Source organism: Moschus berezovskii, chromosome 7 (genome assembly GCF_049115385.1).
Source record: "Moschus berezovskii isolate FMDL1 chromosome 7, NW_MosBer_1.0, whole genome shotgun sequence".
In the NCBI taxonomy this organism is placed as follows: domain Eukaryota; kingdom Metazoa; phylum Chordata; class Mammalia; order Artiodactyla; family Moschidae; genus Moschus; species Moschus berezovskii.
In genome coordinates this window covers 113,335,117-113,357,234 of record NC_142466.1, presented here as the reverse complement: position 1 = coordinate 113,357,234, position 22,118 = coordinate 113,335,117, and the positions used below count along the sequence as shown (strand labels likewise).

At 46.2% G+C, this 22,118-nt stretch overlaps 1 protein-coding gene across 1 annotated transcript in view; it reads left to right on the top strand.

Annotated features, from left to right (window-relative positions):
• The window catches only part of ASTN2 (astrotactin 2), a 1,049,203-nt gene that overhangs the window by 634,614 nt on the left and 392,471 nt on the right, over positions 1-22,118 (top strand). The window contains exon 12 of the mRNA XM_055427750.2: positions 20,485-20,651. Within this exon, the coding sequence (XP_055283725.2) occupies positions 20,485-20,651 (167 nt within the window). The remainder of the gene's footprint in view (positions 1-20,484; positions 20,652-22,118) is intronic.

Genomic DNA, 22,118 nt, shown 5'->3' with positions numbered 1-22,118 from the left:
AAGGAAAAAGAATGCATGCATTTATTTTTTTCTCCGCATGCCTCTCCACTTTGGAATAGTTCCTCCTTGAGAGCTGGGGCTAAGAGTTTGTACGCATGATGGCCTGGAGGGCAGCTGGCTTTGAACAAGGGTTTGCTGAACTGAACACCCTGCCTATGCAGGGCTCCAGAGAGTTGCAGAAGGCGTGGTGACTCCCACCAGAAAGAGGCCCAGGCTGTAGAGTGAGCCCCGAGCAATGTTCTCAAGCCACTCCCTCTAGAACAGCCTTCTCCATGGATCCCCAGCCCAGGGGCCTCTGACTCTCAGAACCTACCGCCTGACCTCCCTGGGAATCCGTGTCAGCTGCTTGCAGAGAACCAGAGGAGGTCCAAGATGGAAGGGCCCTTGGAGACCAACTGCCAGCTTTCTCACTGCACAGAGGGGAAGACTGAGAGCCAGAGAAGGGAAGTGCTCACAGTAGGGATCGTAGCCTGCCTCTCCTGACTCCCGGGGCTCCTCTGACGGGAAAGGGAGGCGACCATACATTCGCACAGCCGGCCCCAAACAGCGTGTCCTAAGCAACCCCAGCCATGCGTTTTGCCACTGCTAGAGCGCCTGGCCTCACTGCGCCTGCTGCCGTGCTTCCTCGACGTGGTTTCTGTGGACTGAAGGGCTTCCCGTCTTTGTTTAGATCTGGCCGCACAGGTCCTGGTTGTCCTGCGCGGGGTCTTCTGTTGTGGCTCTCAGGCTCTTAGTGGCAGCACGTGGGATCTGTTCTCTGACCATGGATCAAACCTTGGCCCCCTGCATTGGGAGCATGGAGCCTTAACCACTGGACCACCGGGGAAGTCCCTGAACTGAAATTTTGCAGCCCCACTGCATTGTCAGATGATAGCATTTTTTAGCAATAGCGTATTTTTGGAAGGGGCCTTATCTGTTTCATCTTTCCCATCAGTGAGATGATTACTGTGTGCTCAGTCACCCAGTCATGTCAGACTCTTGGGTGACCCCAGAGACTGTATTCCACCAGGCTCCTCTGTCCATGGGATTTCCCAGGCAAGAATACTGGAATGGATTGCCATTTCCTCCTCCAAGGGATCTTCCCAACCCAGGGATCAAACCCATGTCTCTTCCATCTACTGCACTCACAGGCAGATTCTTTACCACCGAGCCACCTGAGAAGCCCTTAATAGAGTATTTTTTAATTAAGGTATGTACATTTTTTCTTTTTCTTTTTTTTTAAGAAATAGTGCTTTGGCACACTTAATAGACTACAGTATATTATAAATATAACTTTGATATGCACTAAAATACCAAAAACTTCGTCTGGCTTGTGTTAGTGAGATATTCACTTTATTGCATTGTCCTGGAACAAAATCCTCAGTATTTCCAGGGTCTGCCTGCATTGGCATTTCAGCATTATTCTTGAGCACAAACCAAGCGTAAGCCTGTCAGGGTTTCCCCACTTCCTCCAGTTGGTCTAAACTCTCCTGCAGGTCAGGGGCCACTACAGTCTATTTCTTTGTGTCTCCGTACAACAAGAGTGACATAGCGAGTGGAAAGAGCGTGGGCTTGGACTCGGACACACCTGGTGGCTCAGTAAAGGATCCGCCTGCAGTGCAAGAGGCCCAGGTTCGATCCCTGGGTCAGGAAGAGCCCCTGGAGAAGGCAATGGCTACCCACTCCAGTATTCTTGCCTAGAGAATTCCATGGACAGAGGAGCATGGTGGGCTACAGTCCACAGGGTCATAAAGAGTCGGACACAACTCAGCGAATCAACTTTCACTTTACACACCTGTGTTTGCACTCCTGCCCTACTCTTGGAAAGCTGAGTGATATGGGAAAAGCACTTCCGGCCCCCAAACCAGTTTTCTCCTCTGCAAAATGAGTCTAATGACAGCAGGCTCTTGGGTCGTGGACTTCAACAGAGTAGACCAGGGAAGATAGGAAGATACCTCGTGCTTGGCCTGCAGTAGGTGCTTAAAGCATTTGAATTTCCTTTCTCGTGTCTTCAGTAAGAACGTGTCGAAACTGCACAGATGGCTGACATGTGGAGCGAATGGCCTGTTGGCATTTCACTGGAACTCAAGCCAAAATGAAGCAACAGAACCAGACATTTTATTACATTCCAAAAATATTTACCAAGCATAGAATATTGAATGATCATCATCATAATAACTAAACTTTTATAACAACTGACATTTTACCCTGTACCAGGCTCTATGTAAGGGACATTAAATGTGTAACTCCCTACTCCCACGCCACCCCCGCCCACACACACACACATACAGCAATTCTATCAGGTAGGTAGGATTAGGCTCATTTTATATTGAGAAAATTGAGGCTTAAAATGTTAATGAAGTGACTGTTAATACATGGCTGGCTAAATGGCAGCACCCGGTGGAGTTCCGGCCTGACACCAAAGTGGACACGAGCTCTGTGCTGGACTGTGGGGTGGTGCTGACAAGTGGATGCTGTGTGTGTTACACTCTGTCCTGAAATAGCCCGTAGGCTCAGAAGGAGACAGTCTGTGAACCAGAAACCATCCGGCCTGGCAGAGCAAAGTTTGTGCTAGAAGAATAATTAACGTGGGAGAAAAGGAAAAAAAAACATTCTTGCTCACTCCAGACACCAAAAGGAAGTCAGGACTTCCACACAGGGATTTCTCATCTGTGATGGTCCCCAGAGTTCCCAGCCACCTCAGGAGGCTGTGATTTATTATCAAGTCCTTTGTGAAATGGGGAAGCCGGCATCAGAAAGGTGTGTTGACTTGCCCAAAGTCACACGGCTAGGAAGTAGGAGCATCCAGATTAGACTGTTTCTTTCTGTCTCTTCAACGTCCGTCTCCTTCTTGAGCTCAGGAGGCCATCTGCGGAGGGGGCGCTATTTATGCTGTAACTTAGAGAATGCGTAGGATTCTTCAGGAAGAGGAGGGCAGGCCCGGATGAGGGCCTCGCATGGACAGAGATGCTGCGGTTGGACCCTGCCTAGAACCGGCACTGCTGGGCATGGGCCCACGTGGTTTCTGGATGCAGGCAGGACAGATGAGGCCTGGTGGTGTTTGGGGGGAGCCTGCCTGAAAGCCCTCCGAGGGCCTGAGGCAGGTGGGCTCTGCCGTCTTCACTTGCAGGGAGGTCCAAGGCCCCTGGTGGCGCTCACCATACCCTGCGATTCTTCACTGCCTGCCCGCCCCTCCTCCCTTCATGTCAGCACTGCAGCCCAGCACAAACTGAGCGGCAGCTGAATTGACATGAGTTGATTAAAACTCCCAGTAATTATGGGCTCTCCACTGGCCCGGTTGTCCAAATCAATATCGGTAGTAATAGACGGGCAGGCCGGCCCTGTTGACAGACTGAGGCTGAGCGGGGAGGGGGCCGGAACATGGAGCTTCCCAACTCACTCCCTTTCTGGGCGGTTCTCCCAAGGACTCCAGGAACAAGGAGCTTCAGGCCCGCTCAGTCTCCAATCTAAAGGGCGTGTGCGTGAGTGTTCAGTCACTGCAGTCATGTCTGACTCTTTGTGACTCAAAGAGTGGGTTGCCATTGCCTTCTTCAGGGGATCTTCCCAGTCCAGGGATCAAACCCGAGTCTCCTACAATGCAGGCAGACTCTTTACCACTGAGCCACCAGGAAGTCCGATCAAAAGGGCGGTTCTTACTAAAGGATTCAGCTCTTGTGATCCTCTCTAACCTCAATGGCAAGACAGGTATATCTGAGAGGTGCCTCTGAGCTTTGTTGTGGGGATCTGAAGAAATAGCATATGGGAGATATGCAGCACATGGGAGGTGCTCCGTAAACACCCATTTCACTTCCTTCCTTGCTTCCTTCGCTCTCTCTCCCTATTCCCAGGATTCTGTATCTCATCTGTGTATTCAGGACTACGCTGTGGCATCCCAAGTCATAACTCATCATAGTGACCTTCCAGCAGGGTTCTCAGAATCCTTGTGCAGCCCCAGCCAGTCTGATCCACGGGGGCCATCACAGGCCGCCTCCATGTGGGTCAGGGGAAGGGAAAGTGTGAGTCACTTCAGTCCACCCCATGGACTGTAGCCTGCCAGGCTCCTCTGTCCATGGGATTCTCCAGGCAAGAACACTGGAGTGGATTGTCATTCCTTTCTGCAGGGGATCTTCCCTACCCAGGTTCCCCACACTACAGGCAGGTTCTTTACCATCTGCAATGGTGAAGAACCCACTTGCCAGTGCAGGAGACATAAGAGCTGTGGGTTCGATCCCTGGTCAGGAAGATATCATGGGGGAGGACATAGCAACCCACTCCAGTACTCTTGCCTGGAGAATCCCATGGGTAGAGGAATCTGGGGGGCTACAAGCCATAGGGTAGCAAAGAGTGGGACATGACTGAAGTGACTTAGCAGGCACACATGATGGAATTGAATTGGGTCAGGGGAAAGAGCACCTCATTAAAATCAGGGAACCTTCAGCAGTGGGCCTTGCCTAACTCCCCCTTACTGTGTGACCTTAGGCAAGTCACTTGGCCTCTCTGGCCTTTAGTTTCCTCATCTAAGTGAACAGAGTGATACTGGACCTACATTAACAATGTTGGGAAAAGCAAAGCTTGCCTGTGGCAATATTCTGCCTATTCTCTGCGTGAAACAGTTCCCCTTCCATTGTTTCTTGGATATGTTTCCTACTTGGGGTAAAGCAACAAGGTGTCTACAATGGGAGTTACCAGTTTTTGAGCACCTGCCATTGTGGCAGGTATGTGGCAGGTCCGTGATCTGGTTTGGTTCTCCCACAAGCCCAGAGAGGTAAGAGAGCATCTCTTCAGTGGAGACCCAGGCTCGGGGAAGCCAGGGCACATAGCAGGCCAGTGTTTGATCCACTTCACTCGAAGGTGTGAGGATGCTACGTAACTGCCAGCATGCTCAGTCTCCCGTTCATGTCTGAGCTCACAGATGGCGTTGTCTCATTTAACCTTGACCATGATCCTATGGTGCAGCGCTACTGTTCGGAGACAGCACTGTTCCCAGGAGGCAGTGCTCTCATTCTGCTTGCACTTGGCAATGAGAGAGAGCAAGTGCTAGTAGAGCCCTTGGAGGACGATGAAGCTTTGCCCATGATTAGGCAGGTGCAGTATCAATAAGCTCAGATATGCAGATGACACCACCCTTATGGCAGAAAGTGAAGAGGAACTCAAAAGCCTCTTGATGAAAGTGAAAGAGGAGAGTGAAAAGGTTGGCTTGAAGCTCAACATTCAGAAAACGAAGATCATGGCATCTTGTCCCATCACTTCATGGGAAATAGATGGAAAAACAGTGGAAACAGTGTCAGACTTTATTTTGGGGGGCTCCAAAATCACTGCAGATGCTGATTGCAGCCAGGAAATTAAAAGACGCTTACTCCTTGGAAGGAAACTTATGACCAACCTAGACAGCATATTAAAAAGCAGAGACATTACTTTGCCAACCAAGGTCCATCTAATCAAGGCTATGGTTTTTCCCATGGTCATGTATGGATGTGAGAGTTGGACTGTGAAGAAAGCTGATCACCGAAGAATTGATGCTTTTGAACTGTGGTGCTGAAGAAGACTCTTGAGAGTCCCTTGGACTGCAAGGAGATCCAACCAGTCCATTCTTAAGGAGATCAATCCTGGGTGTTCATTGGAAGAACTGATGCTAAAGCTGAAACTCCAATACTTTGACCACCTCATGCGACGAGTTCACTCACTGGAAAAGACTCTGATGCTGGGAGGGATTGGGGGCAGGAGGAGAAGGGGGCGACAGAGAATGAGATGGCTGGATAGCATCACCAACTTGATGGACATGAGTTTGAGTGAACTCCGAGAGTTGGTGATGGACAGGGAGGCCTGGCGTGCTGTGATTCATGGGGTCGCAAAGAGTCGGACACGACTGAGTGACTGAACTGAACTGAACTGCGGCAGGTGCAGAGGCATTCTTGTAATTTCTTAAAGTGTTATTGTTGTTTAGTAACCAAGTCGTGTCTGACTCTTTGCGACCCTGTGGACTGTAGCCTGCCAGGCTTCGCTGTCCAAAGGATTTTCCAGGTAAGAATACTGGAGTGAGTTGCTATTTCTTTCTCCAAGAGATCTTCCAGACCCAGGGATCGAACCTGTGTCTCCGACATTGACAGGCAGATTCTTTATTGCTGAGCCACCAGGGAAGCCCTTCTTAAAACATGCTCCCTCAATATAAGGAAATTCTCCATTTTCTTCTGAAATACTTCAGACCTAGTTCTCCCTTGTTCGAGATCCATAGTTGCTTTGATAAACACCAAGCAGCTCAGAGCCAAGAGTCTTCTCCAACTTGCTGTTGCCCATTTCTTTCATTTTGTAGCAGAGGAAACAAACTCAGAGGGTGGGACGTGCTTGCCCGAGGACATCCAGCAAGAGACCAAGGCGGGGCAGGACTGGAATTCAGTGTTCTGGAGAGCTATTCCCCTGTATCTGTTGAGGGCTTGCTAGGATCTGGCTTCTTATCTCCAACATCCCATCTGCCTGCCACTTCCACTTTGAGGATGGCTTTCTCAGTTTCTTCCAAAAGAAGAAACTGAGGCTAAGAGAAGCCACGTGAAGAGTTCAAAATGACAGCCAGTAAGAGGCTGAGTCTAAGCTGGAGCTGCTTCCATGACCCCTCCCTGCCTCTCATGTCCCAGGTTGTAGAAAAGAATGGAGGTACCACACTTCTGTCTCCCAGGGATGGAGGGCAGGGTTCGTCCTCTGGTGCCACTAGAAAATGCCCCAGGCTTATTCACTCTGAGAGTCAGTCAGCCCTAGGAAAAGTTATTCTGTTTTGTAAGTTGGTTGTTTTTCCTTCTGCTTTAGAACAGCTGGTCCACCTTCTAGACCTGGGGGTGGGGTGGTGGAACAGCTCATTACAAATTTTGTGCTTGGAGCAATTTGCATTCCATAATTAATGAACATTAAAATGCATAATTACAAACAGAAACAAATGGCTTGGTGCTGATGAAAAGTCAGGCTGGGAAGGAGCCAGAGCAGGCACAGGGGGTGGAGGAGGAAGCTGGAGAGAGCAGGGCAGTGCCAGCCTGTGAGGGAAACAGCTGGGAATCCCCCAGCCCTCCCCTCTCAGATCCTCAAGGGGATCTTCCTGTTGTTTCTCTTCTGAGATGGAGCAGAATGGAGGCTGTGGAACTCCGGAGCCTGGCTGGCCTAGGTTAGGTCCCAAGCTCTGTCACCGACTTACCATGAGACCTCAGGCAAAGGAGCAACACTGCAAGAAATGGGGTCATGGTCAGCTGGGCTTGTCCCCTCTCTCCTGCCCACTTCTCGTCCCACAGAGCCTGCCTCCCAAGGCTGCTTCTGTGAGCTCCAAGGAAGTACTTAGAGGCAATTGAAGTCACTTACTTCAGTAATCTCTTCTAAGTAGCAAAGCAGATCACTCCGCTCCTCTGCCAACAGACCTGCAGTGCCTTCTGGTTACATTTAGAATAAACTTGAGATGCCTTCTCATGACTAGAGCCCAGGGTTAGCAACTTTTTTGTGTAAAGGGCCATGCAGCGAAACATTTTAGACTTTGCAAGTCATGTGTGGTCCTTTTGTCATCATCTTTAAAAACAAACAAACAAGCAAAACCCTTTTCAAATGTAAAGAGACATTTTTAGCTCTAGAGCTGTGCAAAAATAGGCTGTGAAGGAGTGGATTTCTTTTCTCTGTTTCTCCCACTAAAAACAACTAAAGCCTCCGGAGGTGATGTATGAAACAAATTAAGACTGTGGGCTTCCCGGGTGGCGCTAACGGTCAAGAGTGCTCCTGCCAGTGCACGAGACTCAAGGGATGTGGGTTCGATCCCTGGGTCGGGAAGATTCCCTAGCGTAGGAAATGGCAACCCACTCCAGTATTCTTGCCTGGAGAGTTCCGTAAACAGAGGAGTCTGGCGGGCTACAGTCCATGAGGTCACAAAGAGTCAGACACGACTGGACACAGCCAAGACTATGAAAGGTGGAGAGGAGGAGGCAGGTCAGTTCAGGGGCTTTGAGACCCAGGAAGACATGTTGGTCATTCCCTGCATTTTCTTTTTGCCTCACGTCCCAAGCTTGGAGTTAAAGGAGCCAGCAGCTAAGAAATAAATGCCTGTAGATAGACAAAAACAAACAAAAAGCAGAAAACCTCCACAAAAAAAAAAATCAAATAAAACAAAAAACAATCAAAAGCCTGCTTTCTTCAGCCAAAGTATCAGGAAAAGGGAAGCCAACCAACCAACACAGAAGATTTTAGGCACTGACCATTCTATTCTAGCCAGACATCACAGAAAAAATAAGTAAATAGCAACAACATGCCTATTCCCACCCAGGCTAATAAAGGTCAAGTAGGGAACTAGATTTCATCTTTAGCAGGCTGTACTGAGACAGTCTGCCAACCCAGTCATCCCTGCCTGCTCGCGGGGTATAAGAAGGTCAGGTGAGGAGCCAGGACTTTAATCCCCACTGAGAGGTAATGAGCAGCCCTCCTAACTCCATCCAAGGTCCGTCCAGCGTCAGTGGAGACTAAATGAAGAGCCTGGACGTCACCCGCAACCTTCAGTAATACGCTGCTGTCCCAAGCCTGCTGAGGTATTTCCGGAGGATGCTAGTAGAAAGTCAGGACCATTGAGCAGTAGTGATGAAGCCACTCCTCCTCTCAACCTGCATGCTGTCAGTGGGAACAGTGACTTGGCACTGCTATGTTCCCATCCAGGAGGGTGTCAGCAGAGTCCTAATAGGGAGGCTGCTGCTGCTGCTGCTAAGTCGCTTCAGTCGTGTCTGACTCTGTGCGACCTCATAGATGGCAGCCCATCAGGCTCCGCCACCGCTGGGATTCTCCAGGCAAGAACACTGGAGTGGGTTGCCATTTCCTTCTCCAATGCATGAAAGTGAAAAGTGAAAGTGAAGTCGCTGAGTCGTGTCCGACCCTAAGCGACCCCATGGACTGCAGCAGATCCCCACTATTCACAAAAATAACAAGGAGGACCACTCCCTCTTGGGTATCCGTGGAGGCCAAGTGGGGAAACTGGAGTTCTGTCTCCTCCTGACAATTACCAGGTGTGTCTCCCCTTTCCCCTGCTGGAGCAGTGTCAGAAAAAAAACAGATTAAAACAGATTAAAAAAAGATATCTTTAAGATTCAGAATTTTAAAAAACAATAATATAATGCAGCAAAAGTCTAGGTTTCCATTGGGAATCACGTGTCATACTAAGAACCAAGGAGAGCTCAAACAGAATGAAAAAAGACAGCCAGCAAAGTCTGCTACCAAGCTAACAGTGATATTAGAATTATCTGACAATAAAAATGCTTAAAAAGCCAATTATAAGCACAGATAGACCAAAAAAGAAGACAGGAGAGACGGAGAAAATCTCAGCAAAGAACCAAAAAATATAAAGGAGAAGCAAGTGGAAATTATGTAGCTGAAAAATACAATAAATGATTTTTAAAACTAAAGCAGTGGATTGACTCACCAGCAGAATGGAGAGGACAAGGAAATAATCAGTGAACTGAAAGAACAATAGAAATTACCCACTCTGAGCATCAAGAGAAAATAGACTGCAAAAGAAAATGAACACAGTCTCATGGGCCTGTAGGACTGGGGAAAAAGATCTAACATTTGTGGCATTGGAGCCCCAGAATAAGAGAAGAAACAGCAGGACTGAAAAAGTACACAAATGAACAATGGCTAAAAACTTCCCCGATTTAGCAAAATGAATCATTCTACAGATTAAAAAAGCTGAGAAAACTCAAGGATAAACACATAAGTCCACACCAACACATCACAGGCAAATTTCTGAAAAATGTCTTTTTAAAAAAAAAATCTTAAAAACAAGGAGAGAGAAATGACATCTACAGGGGAAAAACCATTTGAATGACAGTGGATTCTCATAAGAAATCATGGAGGCCAGAAGGAAGTGGCATTAAGATTTTGCAAATGATGAATAAAAAATAGATCTGTCAACTCAGAAGCTGTGTCCTATAAAATAATCCTTTAGGAATGAAAGAGAATGAAGATATTCTAGGATGCAGGAAAACTAAGAAAATGTGTCACCTGTTCTGAAGGAGATCAATCCTGCATGTTCAGTGAAGGACTGATGTTAAAGCTGAAACTCCAATACTTTGGCCACCTCATGCAACGAGTTGACTCACTGGAAAAGACTCTGATGCTGCAAAGGATTGGGGGCGGGAGGAGAAGGGGACGACAGAAAATGAGATGGCTGGATGGCATCACCGACTCGATGGACATGAGTTTGAGTGAACTCCAGGAGTTGGTGATGGACAAGGAGGCCTGGCGTGCTGTGATTCATGGGGTCTCAAAGAGTCGGACACGACTGAACTGAACTGAACTGAATGAAAGTCTCTTGATGAAAGTGAAAGAGGAGAGTGAAAAAGTTGGCTTAAAGCTGAACATTCAGAAAACAAAGATCATGCATGGCATCTGGTCCCATCACTTATTTGGGAAATAGATGGAGAAACAGTGGAAACAGTGTCAGACTTTATTTTTTGGGACTCCAAAATCACTGCAGATGCTGATTGCAGCCATGAAATTAAAAGACGCTTACTCCTTGGAAGGAAAGTTATGACCAACCTAGATTGCATATTAAAAAGCAGAGACATTACTTTACCAACCAAGGTTCGTCTAGTCAAGGCTATGGTTTTTCCCATGGTCATGTATGGATGTGAGAGTTGGACTGTGAAGAAAGCTGATCGCCGAAGAATTGATGCTTTTGAACTGTGGTGTTGGCGAAGACTCTTGAGAGTCCCTTGTATACTGCAAGGAGATCCAACCAGTCCATCCTAAAGGAGATCAGTCCTGGGTGTTCATTGGAGGGACTGATGTTGAAGCTGAAACTCCAATACTTTGGCCACCTGATGCAGAGAGCTGAGTCATTTGAAAAGACCCTGATGCTGAGAAAGATTGAGGGCAGGAGGAGAAGGGGGCGACAGAGAATGAGATGGCTGGATGATATCACCGACTCGATGGACATGAGTTTGAGTGAACTCTGGGAGTTGGTGATGGACAGGGAGGCCTGGTGTGCTGTGATTCATGGGGTCGCAAAGCGTCGGATATGACTGAGCGACTGAACTGAACTGAATGAAAGTTACCAAACAGAAAGGCCATCATAAAAGAATGAATCTTGCAACACTGAAAGGGAAGAAAGAACCTGGTTATCAAAAATATAGGTAATTGCATTGGACTTTTTTTCTCCTCTTGAGTTATCTTCATTGTGTTTTTATGATTAAAGCCAAAATGACAGCAATATCTGATGTGCTTCTAAATACAGTCCACCCAGTATCCCCAGGTTTCACGTCCACAGATTCAACAACCTCAGATATAAATTTCCCACTTGGTTGGATTTATGGACAGAAAACCTGCAGATGTGGAGTGTCTGTAACTGTGTTCACTGTACCAGGCCATATAAGGGACTTAACCGTCAGTGGAGTTTGGTATCCATGTGGAGTGCTGGAACCAGTCTGCTATGGATACTGAGAGACAACTGTGTATTTAGAAGAATATTTAAGAAAATTACCGCATCCTCTTGCACCCTTGGTTTTCCTGATGCAGTGAAAGTCACTCAGTCGTGTCTGAATCTTTATGACCCCATGAACTATACAGTCCATGGAATTCTCCAGGCCAAAATACTGAAGTGGGTAGCGTTTCCCTTCTCCAGGGGACCTTCTAGTTCGATTCCTGGGTTGGGAAGATCTGCTGGAGAAGGGATAGTCTATCCACTCTAGTGTTCTTGGGCCTCTCTTGTGTCTCAGCTGGTAAACAATTCGTCTGCAATGTGGGAGTCCTGGGTTTGATCCCTGGGTTGGGAAGATCTGCTGGAGAAGGGATAGTCTATCCACTCCAGTATTCTTGGGCCTCTCTTGTGGCTCAGCTGGTAAACAATTCGTCTGCAATGTGGGAGTCCTGGGTTTGATCCCTGGGTTGGGAAGATCCCCTGGAGAAGGGAAAGGCTACCCATCCAGTATTCTGGCCTGGAGACTTCCATGGACTGTATAGTCCACGGGGTCACAAAGAGTCAGACACAGCTGAGTGACTTTCACTTTCACTTTGAAGAAAATTATGTTATAAATGGGTGAGGATAAAAGGACATAAAGAGAAGTAAGTTTTCTACATCAATTAAACTGGTAAATATTGTCACCAGTTCACTAGGGTAAGTTATGCATACTAGAGCAACCGCTAAAAACTGTGCCAAGAGATGTGTCCCCAAATACTATAGATATATTAAAATGAAGTTCTAAAAAACACTCAAGTAACCCACAGAAAGGTAAGGCACAGAAAGCAGAGAAATGAAAAGCAGAGATCAGTAAGCAGAAAATAAGCCAGTAGACTTAAGTTCCAAAATATCACTAATCACATTAAATATAAGTGATCTTTCTACACAAATTAAAAGACTGAAATTGGCAGAGTGGTTAAAAATCAAAACCCAATTATATGCTCTCTATGAGAAATTCATTTCACATATAATGATTTAGGTAGATTTGAGAGTAAACAGAGAAAATCATATACATAGCAAACAAAAGCTAAAGTAGCTTTATTAATATCGTAAAGTAGGCCTTAGAGCAAAGAGAAGGACTCTGAATATAATGATGAAAGGGTTGTCCACCAGGAAGACATAGAAATCATAGATATTTATGCATTGAACAACAGCTGCAAAGCGTTTGAAGGAAAAACTAATTGAACAGAAAGGAAAAATAGACTTAGGCACAGTTATATCTGGATCCTTCCATAACCCCCTTCAACAACTGATAGAAAAGTTAGAAAGTGAACAGTGTTATAGATTAGCTTAGTAACACCTCCGACTGGAAGGATCTGGTTAACATTTATAGAACTCTCTGCTCAGCAACAACAGTGCACATTCTTTTAAGTGCCTATGGGACATGTATTGAGATAGACTGTATTCTGAGCCATGGTAAAAGTCTCAACAAATTTAATGAATTTAAATCATACAGAGTGTGTACTCCAGCCACCACAGAATCAAACTAGTAAGCAGTGATAGATAACACCTGGAATACCTAAACACCTAAATACCTGAAAACTACACAACATATTTCTAAATAATCTATGGGTCGAAGAGGAAGACAAAAGGGAAATTAAAAATACATTGAACAGAATGAAATAAAAAGACAATATATCAAAATTTGTGGGACACAGCTAGCACAGTAATTCATCCTTTTCCTTAAAGTGAAAGTCTTTATATTTAATGAAGAGGAAATTTATAGCCATAAATGCATATATTAGGGGGAAAAAAAGTTTCAAATGAATAATCTAAGTTCCTATCTCAAGAACCTACTAAAAGGAGAATAATAAACCCAAATCAAACAGAAAAAATCAATACAATTGAAAACAGAAAAAAGAAAAATCAATGAAACAACAAAAAGGTTATTTGAAAATGTCAAGAAAATTGATAAAATAAACAAAATGGCAAGACTTTTAAAGAAAAGAAGAGGGAAGACCCAAGTTACCAACATCAGGAATAAAGTGTTAGTCACTCAGTTGTGTCCAACTGTTTGTGACCCATGGACTGTAGACCACTAGGGTCCTCTGTCCATGGGATTTTCCAGGTGAGAATACTGGAATGGGTAGCAGTTCCCTTCTCCTGACCCAGGGATCAAGCCCAGGTCTCATGCATAATCGCAGGCAGATTCTTTACTGTCTCAACCATTAGGAAACTTGAGAAAATAAACAAAATGGCATGACTTTTAAAGAAAAAGGAAGATACAAGTTGCCAGTATTAGGAATAAGACAGATGATATCACTGTAGACCCTGCAAACATCAAAAAGGTTAATAAAGGACTGCTGCAAATAGCTATACCCACATATATTTGACAACCTAAATGAAATGGACTATTTCCTTGAAAAATGCAAAATACGACGATTCACCCAATATGAAACAGATACTTGAATTGCCCTATAACTTTTGTTTTTAATTTTGACTGCACTCAGTCTTAGCTGCAGCATATAGAATCTTTGATCACCATTGTAGCTTGCTGGATCTTAGTTGCAGCATGTGGGATTGAGCCCAGGTCCCCTGTATTAGAAGCTCAAAGTCTTAGCCATGGACCACCAGGGCAGTCCCCCTATAACTTTTAAGAAAGTTGAAAATGTAAATTAAAAACTCCCCTTAAAAAAATCTATAAGCTTGGATAATTTCACTGGAGATGCAGACCTCGGGGTATGTCTCACACCTTGTATAAAAATTAACTTGAAATGCATCATAGAATTAGAATTAAATGTAAAACATAAAGCTATAACACTTCCAGAACACACACATACACACACACATGAGAAACTATTTGAGATTTGAGCTTGGCAAAGGGTTCTTAGGTTCCAAGATACAGTTTTTATGATCCATAAAAGAGAAAACGATAACTTGGATTTCATCAAAATGAAAAACATTTGCTCTGTGAAAGCTCAGTGGAAGAAGATGAGAAGACAAGTTACAAAGTGGGAAAGAAAATATTTACAAACTGCATATCTGACAAAAGTCTAATGTCTGGAATATATAAAGAACTCTCAGGCCTTAAGGATGATAAACAATCCAATTAGAAAATGAGCAAAAGGCATTGAGAGACATCTCACTGAAAAGGAGATGGAGATGGAAATAAACAAAAGATGTTCAGCATCATTAACTATCAGGAAAATGCAAATTGAAACCACAGTGGGGGTGTAACTGCACCCCTGTCAAGTGGCTAAAATGAAAAATACTCAAACATCAGATGTTGACCAGGACGTGGAGAAACTGGACTGCTCATATTTTGCTTGTGGGGATTTAAATTAGTACCACCACCCTGGAAAACTTTGGCAGCTTCCTAAAAATATTAGACATGCAGTTATCATACAATGAGAAATTATACTCCTTGGCCTTTTTGTCCCCCAGGGGAATAAAACCTTATGTCCTCACAAAAATACCTGCACACCAGTGCAGGGTTAGGGCTCACCAGGTGGTGCAGACGTAAAGGATCTGCCTGCTAGTACAGAAGATGCCAGATGTGCAGTTTCAATCCCTGGGTCGGGAAGATCCCCGAGAGAATGCAATAGCAACCCACTCCAAGTATTCTGCGCTGGGAAATGGCATGGACTGGCAGGCAACAGTCCATGGAGATGCAAAGAGTCTGACAAGACTGAAGCAGCTAACACACACACACGCGCAGAGTCCATCCATACCCTAGCATAATACTCTTCATTTAAAAAGGAACTAAACACTGATTCATGAAACCACCTGGGTGAATATGAGAAACATGTTAACGAAAACATTCAGCTCCTAGAAAGTTCATCTGATTTATGATTTTATTTATGTAACAGTCTTGCAATGACAAACACTATAGAAATAGCGAGCATGCTGCTTGTTGCCAAGTACTCAGGAAGGGAGTCAGGTGAGCGGTGGGTATGGCTTTAAAAGGGCAAGAGGAGGAGTGAACGTAGTGGTGGAAATGTTCTGTGTCTTGATTGTCTATGTGCCCTGGTTGTGACGCTCTACTGTAGTTTTGCGAGATGTTACCATTGAGGGAAACTGGGGACGCATCGCATCTCCTGTACTGTGCTGTGTGTGCTCAGTTGCTCAGTCGTGTCCGACTCTTTTTGACCCCATTGACTGCAGCCCGCCAGGCTTCTCTGTCCATGGGGACTCTCCAGGCAAGAATACTAGAGTGGGTTGCCATGCCTTTCTCGAGGGGATCTTCCCGACCCAGGGATGGAACCCAGGTCTCCCACATTGCAGGCAGATTCTTTACCATTTGACCCTAATTTCTTAAAGCTTCATGTGAATCTCTAAGTATCTCAACATTTTTAAATGCATAATTAAAAAGAAAAAAGCACAGTTCTCTGACTACATTTGTCCTGTAGACCACAGTTTGCCAACCCCTGGCTTAGGTGATCTGGTCCCTTCCTACCTCTCCCCACTTGCCTTCTACTAGCCTTGTTTATTCCTGTCTCATGGAGCTTCAGCTGCATCAGTCTCCTCTGTTCCATGGATAGGACGACACTGTTCCTGACTCAGGACTTTCATACTTGCTATCACTTCTTGGATAGCTCTCTCCACTTATATTCTGTTGGCAGATTCCACTTACTGCTCAGGCTTCGCTCAAGTGCTCAGTTTATGCCTCTTTGACTCTATCCACATTCAGCTTTATCATATTGTACTTTTGTGGTGCTCATGGATGGATGTGAGAGTTGGACTGTGAAGAAAGCTGAGTGCCAAAGAATTGATGCTTTTGAACTGTGGTGCTGGAGAAGACTCTTGAGAGTCCCTTGGACTGCAAGGAAATCCAACCAGTCCATCCTAAAGGGGATCAGTCCTGGGTGTTCATTGGAAGGACTGATGCTAAAACTGAAACTCCAGTACTCTGGCCACCTCATGCGAAGAGTTGACTCACTGGAAAAGACTCTGATGCTGGGAGGGATTGGGGGCAGGAGGAGATGGGGACGACAGAGAATGAGATGGCTGGATGGCATCACCGACTCGATGGACATGAGTTTGAGTGTACTCCGGGAGTTGGTGATGGACAGGGAGGCCTGGCGTGCTGCGGTTCATGGGGTCGCGAAGAGTCGGACACAACTGAGCGACTGAACTGAACTTTTGTTGTACTTCTTTACACTATGAAATAATCATTTTGCTTCCTGTTAATTATTTGTCTTCTCTCTGGAAGTTATTCCCCCTGAGAATAAGGTCTTGCTTGTGTTCTTTACTACTGCATGTCCAGCACCCAACATGCATGCTTAGCACTGAGTAGACATTCAGTGTACATTTGTATAATGATCCAGTGAAGGACTTAGATGGGTGAGAAAGAAAAGATATGCTGGTCGTCCCACTTAGGCTTTGTGGGGGGATGGATTCGTCCATTGGTCGTTTGTTCCACTTACCCATTCTTTTATGCTTCATTCACTGAGTGCTTATGATGTGCCAGGTTCTGAGCCAGACATTCTAGGTCGTTTTCTCATAGGGTCTCCAGAGATGCCTCCTAGAAAGACATTCTTACTTCTCTCTTACAGATGAGGAGCCTGAGAGTGTTTCAGAGCAGAAGCACTTGCCTAGATGCTCAGCATCAAAGGCCTGTGTGCAGTTCAAGACTGAAATCACCCTTGTCTCCAGTCTCGTCAAGTCCCATCTCCAACCTGTTCCCCCTATTTAAAGAAAGAAAGCTGAGGCCCAGCTCGGTACAAGGTCACTGGGCACCTGAGTGGTATTCCTGGGGAGGGTTCTGTTCTTCCTCTTCCTAGAAACAGAGTGTCCCTTTTGCTTCAGTGACACCTGTCTCTTCCCTGTAAGAATACATCTCTGACCCAAGCCCCCCTACTTTGATACTTCCCAGTCAAGCACATTCGCTGAATTTCCATTTTCCCATTCAGATTACACCATGCTTCTTCACATTTCCTGTGTAACTAGTTCTCTGTCTAACAGATAGGTGTATTTCTCATTTCTCAATCTGGATCCTAAGCTCCTTAATCATACCCAGAACAGCAGCTGGCAGCTAGCGTCTGCCGAACACCGTGCCAAGCGCTTGATATATTTATCTCACTGTATTAGTTATCTATTGCTGTGTAACAAATTATCCCCAAATTGGGCAGCTTAAAACAAAAGGCATTTATTATCTCACGCCAGTTTTGAGGATTAGAAATTTAAGAGCAGCCTTGCAAATTCGGCGGCTTGAGAAAATAGAAATGTGTTCTCTTGAGGTTCTGAAGGCCAGATGTGTGAGATCACAGTGTCAGCAGGGTCCTTCCCCATCCCAGGGCTCTAGGGGAGAATGTCCCAGCCTCTCAGGCTTCTGATGGCTGCAGCACTGGGTGATTTGTAGCCACGTCACCCCAGTTGCTGCTTCCCCCCCACACACAGGGCCCTCTCTGTGTGCAACCTCTCTCTGCTTCCCTTTTTAAAGGACCTTTTGATAGCATTTAGAGCTAACTGGATCATGCCAGGGTACGCTCCTCATCTCAACAGCGTTAATTATATCTGTGAAAAGCTTTTACCGTAGAAGGTAACATTCACAGGTTCCAAAGGTCAGGATGGGGGCATATCTTAGGGAGGCTTCCCAGGTGGCGCTAGTGGTAAAGAACCCACCTGCCGATGCAGGAGTCATAAGAGACACGGGTTCGATCCCTGGGTCAGGAAGATCTCGCCTGGAGGAGAGCGTGGCAATCCACTACAGTATTCTTGCCTGGAGAATCCTGTGGACAGAGGAGCCCGGCAGGCTCCAGTCCATGGGTTGCAAAGAGTCAGACACGACTGAAGCAGTTTAGTACTCACACAGCACGTGTGCATTAGCCTCACATGACCTCATAGGTTTGCTATAAAGGTTAACTGAATTAAATCAGATACAGTGCTTAGATTATGCCAGGAGTATAGGATATATTGTCTTAAAGAACAAGAGTGGTGGGGAATCAGTAGAGGATGATGGAAAGAATCGTGAGTTACCTGATTGAGTAGTATTTTCTGTTACCTGGTGAGAAGGTCAGCCCTCCCTTCTAGCACTCACCCCTGAGTCTCTGCATACAGACAGCCCAGCCTCGGGGAGCAGCGCGTGCTGTCAAATGACCCCATGACCAAGTGCCTTTCTGGCTGACACTGAATGTTCTGAGACAAGCAGGGGCCTCCTCTGAGCTTGTATTAATATGTACAGCACTTCACTCCCATGGAAAATTGATTTTTCTTTTTAAGCACAAAATGTAGCCAGTTTTATAACCTTTCTGCTGCTTGACAAAGGCCATTTATAACCAACTCTCTCTGTCACCGTTCCTGGCGCCAGTCTCAAGTGTCTCGAAGAACTCTCTCGTGCATTTGTAATTATGAATTCTTCTTAGGCAAAATTTAATTTCCGAGAGAGCTGACCTTTTTTTGTTACTGTGGGTTTTGTAAATTAACTTTGGGGTGTGTGTTTTGTTATTGATGTTGTTCGGGATGATGGTTTAGGGAGGAGGGAGGGGACAGGGGAGCTGGTTGGGAGGAGAGGAACATGGGGAGGGCATTTTAATCAGCAATGTCCAGTGATGGATGAAGAGGGCTGGGCTCCGAGTGTTAATCTTGGTGGACAGGAAATGCGAGCTGGATGACTGAAATTGAAACCTAGTACCTCATTTTCTCTCCCGAACGCAGGAGAGTTGGGACTGTGTTCTCCATCTGCTGGACTGGAGATGAGCTCAGCTTCATCAAATGATAGAAAACTAGATTAGATAAATAGGTGGTTTTCCCAAGGCTATGAGAGCTTCCATTCATAGAGCACTTAGCAGGTGCCAGGCACACCCACAAAAAGAGCACTTGACTGAGGTCACTCAAGGTTGGAACTGGTGAGGTTTCTAAGGAACCAGAGGGCACCCAGAAGAAGGTGCCTGTGGCTAGACAAGAGGTTTTGAAATCATCTGTCCATGGGATCAGTAGCTGGACCTTGGCTCTCAGCTTTAGGAAGGTTCACTTTGCTGTTGTTGTTTAGAATGCATTTATTTATTCGCACTCGGGAGTGATGCTATTTAGAAATACCACACTGGTGGCCACTAGGAGAATGATAGAGGCCAGACTGGAGGTTAGCAAACTGCTTAGGAGGCCTTTTGTGGGGATGTACAAGTCTCATTCAGGACTTCAGACTCGAGGCTGGAGAGTAGGTGACACATTCAAGACAGGAAGGAAGAGAAATTACACTTGATGAGCACCAAACTGCATGCCAAATCCAAAGTAAGTTATGCAGCCCCTGTGATCCAACTTAAACTTGACACCAAATCCGCCGAAGCAGGTGCTGAGCTTGTTTAACAGATAAGGAAGTTGAAACTCAGGGAGGGCGAGTAACTTACCCCAGTTCAGGCAGGAAGAAGGAGATGAACTGGAATTTAAACTCATTTTGGTAGACGCTCTTAAAAATGTATCTGGCTGCCTCCCCAAGTGACCCAGTGGGACAATAATAATAAACACAGTACTGATGATGACCGCAGCAAGGTCAGTGTTCATAGCAGCTCACATTTGCTTGCCTGGTTGCTATATGAGCCATGGAGTTCTTAGCACTCTGCACACATGAACTCGCTTCATTCTTACAACTTTACAAGACACAGGTATCGACAAAAGTTCCATTTTACAAGTGGGCACACTGAGGTCAGAGGGGTAAAGGAATTTGTCCAAGGGTCGCGGAGAGTCGGACACGACTGAGCGACCGAACTGAACTGAACTGAACACAGCTATTATTTAATAGTTGGTCAGATAAGACTCTGTTGTTGTTTGTTTATTTTTAAAGAATTTTTTTTTTAACACGTAGACCATTTTTAAAGTATTTAGTGAATTTGTCGCAAAATTGTTTCTGTTTCATGTTTTGGTGTTTTGGGCCACAAGGCATGAGGGAATCTGAGTCCCCAGCCAGGGATGGAGCCTGTACCCACTACGTTAGGAGGTGAAGGGTTAACCACTGGGCCGCCAGGGAAGTCCCAAGGTCAGATAAGACCTTGAGCTGCTCTCTGGGGTCCTGGCCCCTGTCCCTTTCCAGGGGGTGAGAGGCGAGGGCGTGATGAGACCACCGCCTCTTCAGCCGTAACCACCCCACTCCTCTCTCTCCCTCTGAGCAGTGCCCCGAGGAGCTGAGGCCCATGAAGGATGGCTCAGGCTGCTACGACCAGTCCAAAGGGATCGACTGCTCCGACGGCTTCAACGGCGGCTGCGAGCAGCTGTGTCTGCAGCAGACGGTGCCCTTGCCCTACGATGCCACCTCCAGCACCATCTTCATGTTCTGCGGGTGAGTCTCTGTCCCCGAGTGCCGACCACTCCCTTCACAGCAGTTGATGGATGCAGAAAGGAAAAAAGTCAGGAACCACAGCCTGGCCCCAGCTGGCTCTGACCTTCACTGAAATGGCCTTTATGCCTCTGCTTTTTCAGCCCCCGGGGCAAGAGGCAACAGTCTAACCTTTTGGTTGGGGGTTGAGAAGAAGAGTGGAGGAAGAAAGATAAATAATTGATTAGTGATTTTAATAAATGGTACACTCGCTCAGGCTGCACCCTAGGATCAGGACTTCTTTTCTGTGAAAGTCTCCTGCCCTTTCTGCATCTACCCCACAGCCTGGGTCAGTGTGTTTTGGAGATGAAAGCAGGCATCTTGAAGGTGTCTTGAAGGTGTGGTGCTTCAGAATGTCGGCTGAGCCCAGGCTTTTGACCCTGTTTCTGCAGGGAGTAAGCAGTGCTGAGTTCAGAGGCTAGCCCTTCTTTGTCCTCGTGTCCCTGTCGATAAGAATAATTCACTGGGAGAGGCGAGGTGGGGAGGAAGCAATGCAGGCAAAGCTCAGAAAGTTCTCACTCCTGTTAAGAATTCAGCTGAGTTTTAAGGTTGGTATGAGATGGAAAGAGGGCGTCACGTTAGGACCGGCTTGTTGAGTCACCTGGGACAAGTCATTCTCCCTCTCTGGGCTGCCATTCGACCACCTGCAAAATGAGATCTTTGGGAAAATGATGCCTAATGGTTCTTCCAATTTACCTTGTTTTCCATGTTGAAAATGTCTGCAGTGGGACCTCTGCCATGGAGAGCTTCCAGGATCGCGTTTGATCCTTAGCCATCATTCAAGAAAATGGCAGCCTTTTTCCTTCTCTTCATTCCCTTTCTGCTGATGTCTTCATATGAGACAGCTTGCTCACCTTTTGACATTCTGTGACTCAGAAAAACGATCTTTTGTGTTGCGAGATGGCCAGTCATTGAAGTGTCCTTAGTGCTTGCCTGGGCTTCCCAGGTAGCACAGAGGTAGAGAATCTGCCTGTCAGTGCAGGAGATGCAAGAGACAGAGGCTCGATCCCTGGGCTGGGAAGATCCCCTGCAGGAGGAAACGGCAAGCCGCTCCAGTATTCTCGCCTGGAGAATTCCAGGGACAGAGAAGCCTGGCAGGCTACCGTCCACAGGGCTGCTAAGAGGCGGACACAACTGAGCAGCTGAACGCACCCAGTGCTTTACTAAGATAGAAAAGGAGAAAAAAGCAACAGCCTTTTCAGCCCCAAGACCTATGAAAGAGGAGGTGGAGGAATGCGTAAGTGTTTAATTTCAGTTTAACAGGAAGTTAATTTTACCTGCATGGTTTTAGTCTGTGGGATCTGGTCTTCCTTCTGGGGCTCATTTCAGGGGCTCACCACCCCATCCCCAGTTACGCTTGGTGCCAGAGGCGCCTTTGAGCAGGTGTTAGAGCAGCTCGCTGGAGGCCCTAGATATGTATCAGTAAAATAA